The following is an 18,057-nucleotide window of genomic DNA, read 5'->3' as shown; positions in this document are numbered from 1 at the left end:
TGATCCCTTTAGCCACAAGGGCCACATCTAACTCCATCTTAAATATAGCCAATGACTGTGTGGCCTCAACTACCTTCTGTGTCAGAGTATTCCACAGATTCACCACTCTCTGTGTGAAAAATGATTTTCCTCATCTCGGTCCTAAAAGATTTTCCCTCTTATCCTTGCAAAACTGAAGAAGGGTTTCGGCCCGAAACGTCGCCTATTTCCTTCGCTCCATAGATGCTGCTGCACCCGCTGAGTTTCTCCAGCAATTTTGTGTACCTTCCCTCTTATCCTTAAACTGTGACCCCTAGTTCTGGACTTCCCCAACATCGGGAACAATTTTCCCGCATCTAGCCTGTCCAACCCCTTAAGAATTTTGTACGTTTCTACAAGATCCCCCCCCCCCCTCAATCTTCTAAATTCTAGCGAGTACAAGCCGAGTCAGGAAAGCAGGAACGGGGTACTGATTGTGGATGATCAGCCATAATCACATTGAATGGCGATGCTGGCTCGAAGGGCCGAATGGCCTGCTCCTGCACCTATTGTCTATTGTCACACACACAGTGTACAGTTCTGGGCACCATGTTATAGGAAATATGGTGCCATGGTTGAAAGGGTTCAGAGAAGATTTACGTGGATGTTGCCAGGACTAGAGGGTGTGAGCTACAGGGAGAGGTTGTGTAGGCTGGGTCTCTATTCCATGGAGCGCAGGAGGATGAGGGGAGATCTTATAGAGGTGTATAAAATCATGAGAGGAATAGATCGGGCAGATGCACAGAGTATTTTACTCAGAGTAGGGGAATCGAGGACCAGAGGGGACAGGTTCAAGGTGAAGGGAAAAGATTTACTAATAATCCGAGGGGTAACTTTTTCATGGATGCATGGAACAAGCTGCTGGAGGAGGTAGTTGAGGGACTATCCCAACAGTTGGACAGTACATGGATAGGACAGGTTTGGAGGAATATGGACCAAGCGCAGGCAGGTGGGACTAGTGTAGATGGGACATTGTTGGCTGGTGTGGGCAAGTTGCCACTCTTTCACTGTGACTCTATAAGAGAGACAAGGGGTGATTGTCGCACCTGCCCCAGAACCCACAGACCCCCTCTGACCCACAGGGGGAGAGGGGGCAGGGGGGAGAGGGGGGCGAGAGGGGGGGAGGGGGGGGGCGAGAGGGGGAGAGGGAGGGAGGGGGAGAGAGGGGGGAGGGGGGAGAGAGGGGGAGAGGGGGGGGGGAGGGAGGGAGAGGGAGAGGGGAGGGGGGAGAGAGGGGAGAGGGGAGAGAGGGGAGGAGGGGGCGAGAGAGAAGAGGGGGAGGGGGAGAGGGGGAGAGGGGGAGGGGGGGAGAGGGGGGGAGAGAGGGGGGGGGAGAGAGAGGGGGAGAGGGAGGGGGGGAGAAGAGAGAGGAGAGGAGAGGGGGAGAGAGAGGGAGGGTTAGAGGGGAGAGGGGGAGAGGGGGAGGGGGAGAGGGGGGGAGAGGGGGAGAGGGGGGGAGAGGGGGGAGGAGAGGGGGGGAGGGGGGAGGGGGGAGAGGGGGGGAGGGAGAGGGAGAGGGGAGGGGGGGGGGGGGGAGAGGGGGGAGGGGGGAGAGGGGGGAGGGAGAGGGGGGGGGGAGCAGGGAGAGGGGGGGAGAGGGGGAGAGGGGGGGAGGGAGGGGAGGGGAGGGGGGAGGGGGGGGAGGGGGGGGAGAGGGGGGAGGGGGGGAGAAGAAGAGGGAGGGAGGGGGGGGGGAGGGGGGAGAGGGGGAGGGAGAGGGGGGGGAGGGGGGGAGGAGGGGGGGGGGAGGGGGGGAGAGGGGGGAGAGGGGGGGAGGGGGGAGGGGGGGAGGGGAGGGAGAGGGGGGAGGGGGAGAGGGGGGGGGGGGGTTTAGAGGGGGAGGGGGGGGAGAGGGGGAGAGGGGAGAGAGGGGGAGAGGGGGAGAGGAGGGAGAGGGGGAGAGGAGAGGAGGGGGGGAGAGGGGGGGAGAGGGGAGGGAGGGGGGAAGATCAGGGGGAGAGGGGAGACCTCACGCACGTACCTGTGTGCTTCTTCTTCTGCCGGACAGGTGATCCCCAACACCGGCCATTGTAGCCGCCTCTGCTGCCGAGCGTCAGTCTGCTCGGGATCTTGCCCTCCTGCCGGAAGGTTCCGGACTCGCTCGGGGGCTCGCTGGGGGCCCGCTGAGCATTCTCTGCAGGTGAAGTCACAGGACATGAATGAGCAAATGACACTCAGGGAGGAACATTAGGTGGAGCGGAGGAGAACGAGTTAAACATCTAGGACATGTAGATGCACGCAGCACTAAGCTTTTCACTGTACCTCGTTACAGGTGACAATAAACTAACCTAGAAGGGACATGCACCATATAGTAACAACAGCCAAAGAGCCACTGAGAATCTGAACCAAATCAATATCCAATATCCAAATTGATAATATTTCAATTATTTTTTGCAATTAAATCTTAGAAACAAAATCAAATGACGCAGAAAATTAAATAAAACATAAATACAAACATGAATTTCTTAATAACAATTATTTTTTTACTGTGCCATGTGTCAATAATCCGACTGAATGAATGTTAGTAGATTAATGAATGGAGGGGTTGGAGTACATACCTTGAGCAGAACCTTCTGGAAAGTTGTCGGAGGCGGCGGTGTTGTGAGCCGGGGTGGCCACACCGGCCGTCTGTGCGGTGGACGCGGCGCTGGTCACCTGCTGGACGTTGGCCGCGGTCTGGGAGCCGTGCTTGGACGGGGACTTCTGGCTGGCAGGCAGGGGCTTGCTGGACGAGTAGAAGGAGCTGAGGGTCTGGGGTTTGTGGGTCTGGCTCTCCCGATCCAACAGCTTGTCCAGGATCTACAGGCAGAGAAAATGTACTCACTGGTGAACAGCCGGCACTGCCACTAGGCTTCACTGGGCTGCGGGAGTGAGTGAGAGTCATATAGGGCCATATAGAGTCGCATAGTGGTATGTGGAGCTGTGTGGATGCACATAGAGTGGTATAGGCAAGGCAAGGCAACTTTATTTATAGAGCACATTTCATACACGAGGCAGACTCAAAGTACTTCACATAAAACATAGAAAAATAGAAATTAGGTGCAGGAGTAGAGGCCATTCGGCCCTTCGAGCCTGCACCATTCGCCATTCAATATGATCATGGCTGATCATCCAACTCAGTATCCCGTACCTGCCTTCTCTCCATACCCCCTGATCCCCTTAGCCACAAGGGCCACATCTAACTCCCTCTTAAATATAGCCAATAAAAACATGTCATACAATAAAATGAAATAATAAAATGAAATAAAATAGAACTAAAAGAAAAGAAAAGCAAAATTAAAAATGCATTATAAAAAGTGCAAAAGTTAAAAGTGCAATGTAGTTAAGATTTAGCTGAAAGCTAAAGTAAACATTAAAGTTTTCAGTCTTGTTTTAAAAGTGGTCAAAGTTGGGGCAAGTCTTAAATCTTCAGGAAGTTTATTCCAGCTATTTGTTGCATAGTAACTAAATCCTGCTTTCCCATGTTTTGTATTTACTCTGGGAATCACTAACAGATTGGTCTCAGAAGATCTTAGCGGTCTAGAAGGCTTATATAGTGGAAGCATGTCAGTGATATACTTTGGTCCTAAACCATGCAGTGATTTATAGGTGAGCAGCAGGATTTTAAAATCAATTTTCTGACACAGGGAGCCAGTGTAAGGATTTAAGAATTATAGCGTCATATAGCATCGCTTAGCGCCGTATACGGGCGTGTAGATGCGCATAGTCATATAGGGCCACACAGCCATAAGGGGGCTAACCAGCCATATAGAGCCACATAGAGCCAGTCAAGGCATATTGTCCAATAGAGAGTATTATGGTCCTATAGAACCATACACCATGGGAACAGGCCCCATGCCCACACTGACCAACATATCCCATCTACACTAGGTCCCACCTGCCTGCATTTACCTCACTTCTCTCCCAACCATCCCTATCCATGCACCTGTCCAAATGTTTTTTGATAAACAATAGACAATAGGTGCAGGAGTAGGCCATTCGGCCCTTCGAGCCTGCACCGCCATTTAATGTGATCATGGCTGATCATCCCCAATCAGTACCCCGTTCCTGCCTTCTCCCCGTATCCCCTGACTCCGCTATCTTTAACAGCCCTATCTAGCTCTCTCTTGAAAGCATCCAGAGAACCGGCCTCCACCGCCCTCTGAGGCAGAGAATTCCACAGATAGGGTTGGGTAAAGTGGTTCAGAGAGCTCGCCAAGTCATCAAAGTGGCTGCAATTACTGATGTGACTTCACCGACACATGAAGAGAGAGTTTTTGCGCGCACATGGTTTCGTGCAGGTGGATGGCGCAGTCTTTAGAGAAACGCCGCACAAGAGCTTGGAAGTTTCCAGGTGATCTGAGGAAAGGGTCAATGCTTCCAGATCACCCAGGAAAGCATTGTTTGGACTTTAACTGTACCTTCTATGCTGCGAGCAAAGACTATCTTCCCGGCTGTTATCAGGCAACTGAACCATCCTATCAACAACTAAAAGTGGTCCTGACCACCCAGCTACCTCATTGGAGACCCTCGAACTATCTTTAACCTGACTTTGTCTTGCACTAAGCGTTATTCCATTTATCCTGTATCTGTACACTGTAAATGGCTCAATTGTAATCATGTATAGTCTTGCCGCTGACTGGATAGCACGCAACACAATAGCTTTTCACTGTACCTCGGTACACGTGACAATGATAAACAATACTATAATATGAAAGTACATGTATAAATGTCTTTTAAATGTTGTTACAGCATAACATTCAACGCATGAACTAGTGGCCAGAGGGTGGTGAATCTGTGGAATTCTTTGCCACATAAGGCTGTGGAGGCCACAAGTCAGTGGATATATTTAAGGCAGAGATAGATAGATTCCTGATTAGTGCGGGTGTCAGGGGTTATGGGGAGAAGGCAGGAGAATGGGGGTAGGAGGGAGAGATAGATCAGCCATGATTGAATGGCGGAGTAGACCTGATAGGAGCAGAATTAGGCCATTCGGCCCATCGCGTGATGTTAGGACCACGGTACTTACTTTTTTGAGCTTGGCTTGGTCATCTTTGTAGGTGATCATGAGGGCAAGTGCCAGGTCTCCTTTCTCTCTCCGGGTCCCTTCACATAACAAGGGGTGCTCGGCCTCACTCACCGTGGTCTTCATGCCTGAGGTACACCAATGGAGATGGAGCAAGTCTCATTACAACAAACCTTGCTTTACAGAGCTACCACATGCAGCATGTTGGGGATTTAATGTAGAGATACAGCATGGCTGCCCGCACTTGAGTCCATCCATCCATCGCCTGTTCACACCAAAGATTATAGATCAGAGCAAGATAGACCCACTCCTCCCAAATCCAATGGACTGACCTGTAGTACGTAACGGAACGTCACGGCCGCCATTTGTTTATGCCAAATCTTTGGTAGCGGGGAAGGACAATCTGCTCGTACATCAGGTCGCAGGGAAGAGCAAAATATACATAGAAACATAGAAATTAGGTGCAGGAGTAGGCCATTCGGCCCTTCGAGCCTGCGCCATTCAATATGATCATGGCTGATCATCCAACTCAGTATCCCGTACCTGCCTTCTCTCCATACCCTCTGATCCCCTTAGCCACAAGGGCCACATCTAACTCCCTCTTAAATATAGCCAATGAACTGGCCTCGACTACCCTCTGTGGCAGAGAGTTCCAGAGATTCACCACTCTCTGTGTGAAAAAAGTTCTTCTCATCTCAGTTTTAAAGGATTTCCCCCTTATCCTTAAGCTGTGACCCCTTGTCCTGGACTTCCCCAACATCGGGAGCAATCTTCCTGCATCTAGCCTGTCCAACCCCTTAAGAATTTTGTAAGTTTCCATAAGATCCCCCCCTCAATCTCCTAAATTCTAGAGAGTATAAAGCAAGTCTATCCAGTCTTTCTTCATAAGACAGTCCTGACATCCCAGGAATCAGTCTGGTGAACCTTCTCTGCACTCCCTCTATGGCTATACTGGAGGCTCCTCTAATATCTTTGGGGAAAGAGGACGTTTCCTCCACTCTTGAGTTGATCCAGGACTGATTCTCGGTCGGTCCCCCCGATGCCAGATGATGGCGGCCGGCGTGAGAGCCTCAAGCGTTTGCCCGTGGTGGGCGCTCCCGAGGCAGCGGGCAATGCTCCTCTAGTATCTTTGGTGCCAACAGTGTTTTATGTAGCATCGATCACTTCACATATCTATTTAATATTATTGTTAATATTAATTATTGTAAATTGCAGCTCAATAAAATGGCGGCATGTCATACTACGCTGTTTTCTCGCAGAGTGGCGCATCTTGCTCTGCTCTATAATCTTTGGTTCACACTAGGTCTATGGTATCCCACATTCTCATCCACTCCCGACAGAGTAGGGACAATCTACAGAAGCCAATTAACCCACAAACCCACACGTCTTTAGGATGCAAGGGGAGTCAAGAGTTTAGTTTAGAGATACAGCGCGGAAACACGCACATCGGCACACCGAGTCCGCACCGACCAGCAATCCCCGCACATTAACACTATCCTACACACACTAGAGACAGTTTACACTTATACCAAGCCAATTAATCTACAAACCTGTACGTCTTTAGAGTGTGGGAGGAAACCGAAGATCATTGAGAAAACCCTCGCAGGTCACGGGCAGAACGTCCAAACTCCGTACAGACAGCACCCGTAGTCGGGATCGAACCACAGGATATGGGTAAAGTGTAATGGCGACCTTATACAAAGGGCGGTGGGTGTATGGAACGAGCTGCCGGAGGAGGTAGTTGAGGATGGGACTATCACAATATTTACCAAACATTTAGACAGGTATCATAATTTGGTAGTTGGGAGGCAAGAGCAACTTTCTAGTTGGTGAGAGGATGGTTCAGTTGCCTGACAACTGCTGGGAAGAACCTACACCTGAATCTAGAGGTGTGCATTTTCATTTAGAGGCACTATCTATCATAATGTTAGAAGATTCATTTAGACAGGTACATGGATAGGACAGGTGTAGGGGGATATGGGTCAAAGACAGGCAGGTGGGACTAGTGTAGATGGGGGCATGTTGGTCGGTGTGGGCAGGTTGGGCTGAAGGGCCTGTTTCCGTGCTGTACGTGTCTGTGACGCCACAAAGTTGATCGCCAACGTTTACTGGGGATGGAGTTCCACTCACCCAGAGCTGCCACAGCCGCCTCGAAACCAAGCTCCTCATCGCCAGGCATCTCGTTGTTACGATTCCGGCTCGGGGGTCTCGACCCCGTCGGCGAGACCACTGTGAAAGGAGCAGAGGTCAATCACACACATAGGGTCACCCCCATACACGCACGGGGTCACCCCCCCACACGCACGGGGTCACCCCCCCACACGCACGGGGTCACCCACACACGCACGGGGTCACCCCCCCACACGCACGGGGTCACCCACCCACACTCACGGGGTCACCCCCACACACACACGGGGTAACCCACCCACACGCACGGGGTCACCCACCCACCCCACACCACACGGGGTCACCCACCCACACACACGGGGTCACCACCACACACGCACGGGGTCACCCACCCCCACACGCATAGAGTCACCCACACACACGCACGGGGTCACCCCCACACACGCACGGGGTCACCCACCCCCACACACGGGGTCACCCACCCACACACGCACGGGGTCACCCACCCACACCCCCACACGCACGGGGTCACCCCCACACACGCACGGGGTCACCCCCCCACACGCACGGGGTCACCCACACACACTCACGGGGTCACCCCCACACACGCACGGGGTAACCCTCCCACACGCACGGGGTCACCCACCCACCCACATGCACGGGGTCACACGCACGGGGTCACCCCCCCACACACGCACGGGGTCACCCACACACGCACGGGGTCACCCCCACACACGCACGGGGTCACCCCCCCACACACACGCACGGGGTCACCCACCCACACGCACGGGGTCACCCACCCACACGCACGGGGTCACCCCCACACACGCACGGGGTCACCCCCACACACGCACGGGGTCACCCCCACACACGCACGGGGTCACCCCCACACACACGCACGGGGTCACCCCCCCACACGCACGGGGTCACCCCCACACACGCACGGGGTCACCCCCACACACGCACGGGGTCACCCACACACACACACGGGGTCACCCCCACACACGCACGGGATCACCCACCCCACACGCACGGGGTCACCCCCCCACACGCACGGGGTCACCCCCACACACGCACGGGGTCACCCCCCCACACGCACGGGGTCACCCCCCCCACGCACGGGGTCACCCCCCCACACCACGGGGTCACCCCCCCACACGCACGGGGTCACCCCCCCCACACGCACGGGGTCACCCACCCACACTCACGGGGTCACCCCCACACACGCACGGGGTCACCCCCCCACACGCACGGGGTCACCCCCACCCACACGCACGGGGTCACCCCCCACACGCGCACGGGGTCACCCCCACACGCGCACGGGGTCACCCCCACACGCGCACGGGGTCACCCACCCCCACACGCACGGGGTCACACCCCACACACGCACGGGGTCACCCCCACGCACACGGGGTCACACCCCCACACGCACGGGGTCACCCCCACACACGCACGGGGTCACCCACCCACACACTCACGGGGTCACCCCCACACTCACGGGGTCACCCCCCACACTCACGGGGTCACCCACCCCCCCACACTCACGGGGTCACCCACCCCCACACACGCACGGGGTCACCCCCCACACGCACGGGGTCACCCACCCCCACACACGCACGGGGTCACCCCCCCCACACACGCACGGGGTCACCCACCCACACGCACGGGGTCACCCACCCACACGCACGGGGTCACCCCCACACACACGGGGTCACCCCCACACACGCACGGGGTCACCCCCACACACGCACGGGGTCACCCCCACACACGCACGGGGTCACCCCCACACGCACGGGGTCATCCACCCACACGCACGGGGTCATCCACCCACACGCACGGGGTCACCCCCCACACGCACGGGGTCACCCTCACACACGCACGGGGGTCACCCCCACACACGCACGGGGTCACCCCCACACACGCACGGGGTCACCCCACACACGCACGGGGGTCACCCCCCCACACGCACGGGGTCATCCACCCACACGCACGGGGTCATCCACCCACACGCACGGGGGTCATCCACCCACACGCACGGGGCCCCCACCCACACGCACGGGGTCACCCACCCACGCACGGGGTCACCCACTAGGGGTCACCCACTAGAGGTCACCCACTAGAGGTCACCCACACGGGCACCTGCATACTCTGGCCAATACACTGACGAGGTGGGACCGGTTACCTGGTGTACACAGGACATCAAAGATGAAGCTGGCCAGCATGAGGGGCAGCACCGGCCTGTAGTCGCACAAGTTCCCCTCTCGCAGCTGCTCCGCCCTTTCACGGATGGTGTTCATCTCAATGATCCCCAGAGGAATCTTCTTCAACAGCGCCACGATTTCCGATTCCTGGTACGCAAGTTTAACCTGGACGCCGGGGGGGGGAACAATGTAACGAGGACATTTACGATCAGATCACACCGTGGCTTTCTCCTCTTCTGCCACAGGCGGCTGCAGAGGACAAGTCCGGGGATATTTTTAAGGTGGGGATTAACAGATTCTTAGGTAGACAAAATGCTGGAGTAACTCAGCGGGTGAGGCAGCATCTATGAAGTGAAGGAATGGGTGACATTTCGGGTCGGGACCCTTCTTCAGACTGATGTCGGGGGGCGGGAGGGGAGAGAAAGCTGGAAGAGAGGACGGGACTGGTCAAACCCTGGCAGCTAGTAGGTGGATATAGGCTGAACAAAGGTCCATGGCGGTGCTAGATGTCTGAGCCTTGCTTACCTCCAGGGCTTTTGTTGATGCTGGTGGTCTCTGCAGCTCCAGGGAGAACATGCCTATGCAGTAGGCCAGGTTATGTAGCTCCAGTCTCTCACTCAGGACCACCAACAGGAAGGCTGCTTTGGCCAGGGTATTGGTTGCAATCAGAGTCTGTTTGTGAGTCGAAACTTTGTTCTTCTTGCCCTGGAAGAGAAACACAACATTGGTTCCAATTCAGCATTTTTCAATCAAATTCTACACCAGGCCTAGTCTAGATCAGGGATGTCAAACTCGCGGCCCGCGGGCCGGATGTGGCCCACAAAGGGGTCAGATCCGGCCCGCGGGATGATTTCCACGATGCCAGAGCAGGCTGCGTGCGCAGCGCGGTTCGGCGAGCACGAGGTCGCGTTTTGCCCGAGACCTAAAATGAGTTTGACACCCCTGGTGTAGATAAAGCCTGGCTTTTCTCACCTTCCATTTTTCACCAGAGGTGCTGCCTGACCTGCTGAGTAAAGGGCCTGTCCCACGAACATACGACCTGCATGCGGCAAGCGCGACCAAACTGGAACCGCGCGGAGTTAGAGTGAGTGACGTGAAGTTTGAGCGAAGTCCACGGGAAGTTCGCGCATGACGTACGGCGTCAAGACGTGCGTACGGTGTCGAGACGCTGCGTACGCCCGTCGAGACGGTGCATACGGCGTCGATGGCGGCTGCGGGCCGGCGGGCCGTTGCCGCGTGGAATTTTTTTAAACACGGTCAGTTTTTCGGAGCCCCGTGCGATGTCGGGACCAGCTCCGCACAACTCCATACGGCTCCGACGATCGAAGTGGGACCGGCCCCACGAGCAACCACGCGCTTGCCGCATGGAGTCGCATGCTCGTCGGACCAGCCCTTTACTTCTGCACTTTGTGTCTATCTTTGCTACAGATAAAGCCCTTTGACATACAGCCGGCTGGAGACATATTGAGCCATATAGCGTGGAAACAGGCCCCAGAGCCAACGCAGACCAACATGCCCCATGTATTGGACAGTGTGATGACGAGATTCATCTGTACGACGTCAGGATTGGAGATTATTGGAGAGTACAATGTCAAATGTCTTGCTGAGATCCATATAGACAACATCTACAGATCTGCCCACAATCCTTCTCATTACACCATCAAAAAAACTCAATAAGCCACTCCCTCAATGCAGACCAATGCATTCTAGCTATGCGTTGTTGTTCAAAACTCATAATGCACGTAAAATATTCTGTAAGTTGGTGATGAAACAGAATAATAGAAAAACACATCATTTTTAGTTTAGTTTAGAGATACAGCGCGAAAACAGGCCCATCGGCCCACCGAGTCCGTGCCGACCAGCGACCCCCGCACACTGGCACTGCCCTACACACACTGGGGACAATTTACAATTACACCAAGCCAATTAACCTACAAACCTGCACGTCTTAGGTGTGTGGGGAGAAAAACTGAAGATCTCGGAGAAAACCCACACAGTTCATGAGGAGAACGTACAAACTCCATCTCTCCCCCTCTCCATCTATCTATGCATCTATCCATCTATCCATCCATCCATCTATCTATCTATCTATCCATCCATCCATCCATCCATCCATCCATCCATCCATCCATCCATCCATCCATCCATCCATCCATCCATCCATCCATCCATCCATCCATCCATCCATCCATCCATCTATCCATCCATCCATCCATCTATCCATCCATCCATCCATCCGCCCATCCATCCATCCATCCATCCATCCATCCATCCATCCATCCATCTATCCATCCATCCATCCATCCATCCATCCATCTATCCATCCATCCATCCATCCATCCATCCATCCATCCATCCATCTATCCATCCATCCATCCATCCATCCATCCATTTATCCAAGAGAATCATTTGACCGTTGCGGTATTTTCTCACCTTAGTTTGTGGCTGTTCCACCTTCAGGTCGGGAGGATTGGCCAAGAGATCCCTGGCCAGGTCGATGGCCAGTCGGCAAGCCTCATTGTTGTAGCCGTGGGCGTACAGAGCCTCTGCACAGGCAAACAGGACCTGAGGTAGAGAGGGTCACGTTACACCGGCAACTGGTCTGGAATTTACCCAACGCAGGTTGACATCATGGCACCACAAGCAAAGACCTTCTCCCTCCTATCCTCCACCAGAGTTTGGGAGATACAGCATGGAATCAGGCCCTTCGGCCCACCGAGTCCATGCCGACCAGCAGATATGCAAAGAAGTTTTGTTTCCCCCACACAGAGGGTGGCGAGTTCCTGAAACACTGTGTTGGGGGTGTTTCATAAGGCACATACAAAGAAACATAGACAATAGGTGCAGGAGTAAGCCATTCAGCCCTTTGAGCCCGCACCGTCATTCAATATGATCATGGCTGATCATCCAAAATCAGTACCCCGTTCCTGCTTTCTCCCCGTATCCCTTGAATCCTTTAGCCTTAAGAGCTAAATCTAACTCTCTCTTGAAAACATCCAGTGAATTGGCCTCCAGTGTCTTCTGTGGCAGAAAATTCCACAGATTCACAACTCTCTGGGTGAAAACGTTTCTCCTCATCTCAGTCCTAAATGGTCTACCCCTTATTCTTAAACTGTGTGACCCCTGGTTCTGGACTCCCCCAACATCGGGAACATTTGTAAGAAGAGATTTGTGGATAGGGCACATGGAGATGCAGGGAATGGAGGGATATGGACCACTTGCCCTGGGCATCAGCACAGATATTGTGCAGCCGAAGTGCCTCATCCTGTGCTGTAAATTCTACGCAAAATGTTCAATCTTTTATGTCATCTGTTGAATTGTTTAATTTAACACTTTAGACATTTTTATTGTTGTTGTGTTAGAATTTGAACTTGCAATGTCTATGTTCTTAATCCCATTCTTTCTCTCCAGAGATGCTGCCTGTCCCGCTGAGTTACTCCAGCACTTTATGTCTATCTTCGATTTAAACCAGCATCTGCAGTTCCTTCTTAAACACCGTCAGTCACAGTTCAGTGGCCGAACGCACTATGGGAACTACAGTCACCCCCCCAACAGGTCCCCCAACATTATGGGGGACCCCTAACCCTAACCAGTCGGCAGAAAGACAATACATGATTACAATCGAGCTAGATGCAGGAAGATTGCTCCCGATGTTGGGGAAGTCCAGGACAAGGGGTCACAGCTTAAGGATAAGGGGGAAATCCATTAAAACCGAGATGAGAAGAACTTTTTTCACACAGAGAGTGGTGAATCTCTGGAACTCTCTGCCACAGAGGGTAGTTGAGGCCACAGTTCATTGGCCATATTTAAGAGGGAGTTAGATGTGGCCCTTGGGGCTATAGGGATCAGGGGGTATGGAAAGAAGGCAGGTACAGGATACTGAGTTGGATGGTCAGCCATGATCATATTGAATGGCGGTGCAGGCTCGAAGGGCCGAATGGCCTCTACTCCTGCACCTAATTTCTATGTTTCTATGTTTCTATTTACCGTGTACAGATACATAAGGGAATAATGTTTAGTGCAAGCATTTCATCAGACGTAAGCAACATTTATTGACGAGTAAAGGGGAAATACCTCCATTCGATTCTCCTGATCGAGAGGCTTCAATCCAGCGAAGATGTCGTGTTCCTCGTCATTGCACTCCTCTGGTTTTTCATCCCCTTGGGCAACTTCCTGGGGATTGAGGTAATAGACTTGGTAGTCATCATCCCCAGCGACAGGCCCGTCTGAAGCCTCTGTGTGTAGCCGTTTGGACAAGAGTTCGGGTGGAGGAAGGGCCGCCTGCTCCCCATTGCTGGCTCCGTCCGCCTGCTTGCTGCTTGGCCTGTTGGAGGGCCCGCTGCTGGTGTCCTGCTCGTAGCTCTCGGGGAAGAAGCCCTCGGTCTCGTCGGGGTACAGGTCCTTGTAGCTGTTGGCCGGGTCGTCGAAGTCGAAGGTGTTGCAGGCCTCAGCGCCCAGGGCTAGATTGCCATCGTCCAGGCCCAGCTCGGCCAGGTCCGGCTCCAGCGAGCTGTCCTCACTGCTGGTCCGCCTCTTGCCCGAGTGTTTGCCGGTGGTGAACTTGGCCTGGGGCAGTTTGCACTTGTTGGCGCTCAGCTTGTAGACGGGCTTGTCCGTGTCCGCCACCGGCCTGCCCGTGCCCCCACCGCCACGCGAGGGATCCGAGCCACCCTTCCTCTTGGCCCCGCTGTCCTTCGGCCTCACGGCCATCTCGTGCGGGCTCCGGTTCTTGTCTCCCAGCCCCCCCTTGCCTCCCGCAACCTCCTGACCCTTGGGCAGCCGAGCTTCACCGCCCACCTCCTGCGCCTCACCGGCCCGCTTGCTGCCCTTGTGCTGCATGGCCTTGGTCCAGCAGAATGAGGTCTTCTTCTCCGCTCCGTTGTAGGTGATGCCCGGGATGGGAAACGCATCCTCCCAGCTGAAGTAGCAAGCCTCCACTGCCGGCTTGAAGCCCTGGAACAGCTTGTCCAGTGATTTACGATGCTGGCCCCTCTTCACAATCTCTATCACCTTCAGATGCCACTGCCTCAGGTGAGCACACAGCTCTTTCCTCCTGTAAAGACAGCAGCCAGTCAGCGACACTTAGTTAGTTCACACGGAAACAGGCCCTTCAGTCCGCTCCGACCAGCGATCCCCGCACACTAACACCATCCTACACCCACTAGCAACAATTGACAATTACACCAAGCCAACTAGCCTACAAACCTGCACGTGTGGGATGAAACCAGGCCTCCTGGAAAAAAACCCACACGGTCACAGGAGAGAACATGCAAACTCCACACAGACAGCACCCGTAGTCAGGATGGAACCCGGGTCCCTGGCGCTGTGAGACAGCAACCTTTGACCCACACAAAAGCAAGCCTCATTGGATGGGACAACTCATTAGCCTGGTGGATGAACTGCATCCAATTGTACTCGGGGACTAAACCTGTGCCTGATGTGTATCATCTCCATCACCCTGCACAACTGGGACAATATCTGCTGCATTCTACAACCCTGACTCCTCTTCTATCAAGGCTAACCTGCCTGCTTAACTACTGAGAAGATTCTGATAGCTATCTGTGGTTCCTGCACCACTAGAACACCCAGATCCCTCTGATCTCCAATCACCTACACACTTATAAGCTGCAAGAAATACTGCAAAACGTCTTCTCTAACTCCCTATCTGCCCGTGACCAAACTTGCATGGAACCATCTACCTGCGCTCGGCGGCCCCACTGCTCTACAACAGTCCCCAGAGCCCAGCCGTAAACCGTCAAGGTCCCAGCCTGGTCTGCCTTCCATTGTGCTACACCTCACACTTCCCTGTGTAAAATTCCATCAAGCTTTCCTCAGCCCCCCCTGGCCAAGGGACCATGATCCTGCTGCAACTATCGACAACAATATTCGCTCCCTACAATCCCACCTACTTTGGTGTCACCTGCAAACTTGCTAACCCTGCCCTATGAGTTCTCATCCCAGTCACGAGACGTGGATGACAAACTTGCACTGACCCCTGAAGGGCCTGTCCCACTTGGAGATTTTTTCGGCGACTGCTGGCATCATATCAGTGTCGCCAAAACATTTTGATCATTTCAAAACCCATCGGCGACAAAAAAATGTTGCGACACTTGAAAAAGCACCGCGCGTCATTACGTGATCACGCCGGGAATTTTACGGTGACCTGATACGTGTCAATGATGCCGGCAGTCGCCAAAATAAATGACCAAGTGGGACAGGCCCTGAAGGCACACCACAAGTCACGGGGCCTCAGCCGTTGACTGTGATACGTGAAGGGTTTTACCTTTGGGGGCTCATGGTGGGGTCCAGCACGGCCAGCCTCCACAATACGACCATCTCGTCACACATGCTGGCACAGGCGTGCGCTGCCACCTCCGTCTGCCCGTTACTGCGGCCCGTATGCCCGCTGGCACTGCTGTGCGATGCCGATGTCCGCACACTGTACCACCAGCCGATGATCTGCGGGGAGGAAAACCCCACGTTATTCCCATTATTATCCCGTATCTGTGGACCGCTCGATTGTAAACATGTGCAGGCCACGTGGGAAGAAGGGACGACTGACTACACTATGTTGCCTTCCACCACAGTGAACAATGCTGTGGTGGATGTTTGTGGTATGGTGTGTGACAGACGACACTTCTGGTCGTTTGCGCAGGATTCCAGCGTCTGCAATCTCCCGGCTCGCCAACACAAATGGCCAGTTTGCCCGGCACTGACTTCATGATTAAGTGTGGATACTAATCCATCTGTCACGTGGTTACGGGGTCTTAAACATACACGGGGAACGCGGACACACGGGGAACGCGGAGACACGGGGAACGCACGGGGAACGCGGAGACACGGGGAACGCGGACACACGGGGACACGGACACACGGGGAACGCGGACACACGGGGAACGCGGACACACGGGGAACGCGGACACACGAGGAACGCGGACACACGAGGAACGCGGACACACGAGGAACGCGGACACACGGACACACACGGGGAACGCGGACACACACGGGGAACACGGACACACGGACACACACGGGGAACACGGACACACGGGGAACACGGACACACGGGGAACACGGACACACACGGGGAACACGCGGACACACGGGGAGCGCGGACAAACGGGGAACGCGGAAACACGAGGAACGCGGACACACGAGGAACGCGGACACACGAGGAACGCGGACACCGCGGACACGGACACGGGGAACGCGGACACACGGGGACATGGACAACACGGGGAACACGGGGACACGGGGACATGGACACACGGGGAACACGGACACACGGGGAACACACGGGGACGGACACACGGGGAACACGGACACACGGGGAACACGGACACACGGGGAACACGGACACACGGGGACACGGACACGCGGGGAACGCGGACACACGGGGAACCCGGGACACACGGGGAACCCGGACACGCGGGGAACGCGGACACGCGGGGAACGCTGACACGCGGGGAAACCCGGACGCGGGGGGGAACACGGGGCCACGGGGGCGGGGAACACGGACCACGCGGGGAACACGGACACGCGGGGAACACGGACACGCGGGGAACACGGACACGCGGGGAACACGGACACACACGGGGAACACGGACACACACGGGGAACACGGACACACGGGGAACACGGGGAACACGGACACACGGGGAACACGGACACACGGGGAACACGGACACACGGGGAACACGGACACACGGGGAACACGGACACACGGGGAACACGGACACACGGGGAACACGGACACACGGGGAACACGGACACACAGGGAACGCTGACACACGGGGAACGCTGACACACGGGGAACACGGACACACGGGGAACACGGACACACGGGGAACACGGACACACGGGGAACGCTGACAACACGGGGAACACGGACACACGGGGAACAAGGACACACGGGGACACGGACACGCGGGGAACGCGGACACACGGGGAGCGCGGACAACACGGGGAACGCGGACACACGGGGAACACGGACACACGGGGAACACGGACACACGGGGAACGCGGACACGGGGAACGCGGACACGCGGGGAACGCGGACACACGGGGAACCCGGACACACGGGGAACCCGGACACACGGGGAACACGGACACACGGGACACGCTGACACACGGGGAACGCTGACACACGGGGAACACGGACACACGGGGAACACGGACACACGGGGAACACGGACACACGGGGAACACGCGGGGAACACGGACACACGGGGAACACGGACACACGGGGGACACGGACACGACACACGGGGAACGCGGACACACGGGGAGCGCGGACACACGGGGAACGCGGACACACGGGGAACGCGGACACACGGGGAACGCTGACACACGGGGAACACGGAAACACGGGGAACGCTGACACACGGGGAACACGGAAACACGGCGTCACGGGGAACATGGACACACGGGGAACGCGGACACACGGGGAACACGGACACACGGGGAACGCGGACACACGGGGACACGGACGGACACACGGGGACACGGACACGGGGACACGGACACACGGACACACGGGGAACACGGACACACGGGGAACGTTGAAGCTTATTTTAATCTTGTTTTCAGTACTGCTGTTACAAGCTCCTTGACCCGAAACACCCGACTCTATTCTTCTCCCCACTTGTGCAGCCTGACCTGCTGAGCACATCCAGCCTCCATGCCAGTCGATCGATGAACACACGT

The 18,057-nt window shown here is 55.5% G+C and overlaps 1 protein-coding gene across 3 annotated transcripts in view; it reads right to left on the bottom strand.

The window, feature by feature from the left end:
* zswim8 (zinc finger, SWIM-type containing 8) overlaps positions 1-18,057 on the bottom strand; it is a 65,202-nt gene that overhangs the window by 16,606 nt on the left and 30,539 nt on the right. For all 3 annotated transcript variants that reach the window (XM_055661622.1, XM_055661624.1, XM_055661623.1), the window contains exons 10-18: positions 15,635-15,810; positions 13,426-14,404; positions 11,785-11,916; positions 9,877-10,056; positions 9,333-9,516; positions 7,154-7,252; positions 5,027-5,151; positions 2,577-2,817; positions 2,000-2,152 (exon numbers count right to left, since the gene is read on the bottom strand). In XM_055661622.1, the coding sequence (XP_055517597.1) occupies positions 2,000-2,152; positions 2,577-2,817; positions 5,027-5,151; positions 7,154-7,252; positions 9,333-9,516; positions 9,877-10,056; positions 11,785-11,916; positions 13,426-14,404; positions 15,635-15,810 (2,269 nt within the window). The remainder of the gene's footprint in view (positions 1-1,999; positions 2,153-2,576; positions 2,818-5,026; positions 5,152-7,153; positions 7,253-9,332; positions 9,517-9,876; positions 10,057-11,784; positions 11,917-13,425; positions 14,405-15,634; positions 15,811-18,057) is intronic.

This window comes from Leucoraja erinacea, chromosome 34 (assembly GCF_028641065.1).
Source record: "Leucoraja erinacea ecotype New England chromosome 34, Leri_hhj_1, whole genome shotgun sequence".
NCBI classification, from domain to species: Eukaryota; Metazoa; Chordata; class Chondrichthyes; order Rajiformes; family Rajidae; genus Leucoraja; species Leucoraja erinaceus.
Note: the sequence above shows the minus strand (reverse complement) of the source record. Positions and strands in the feature narration are given on the sequence as shown.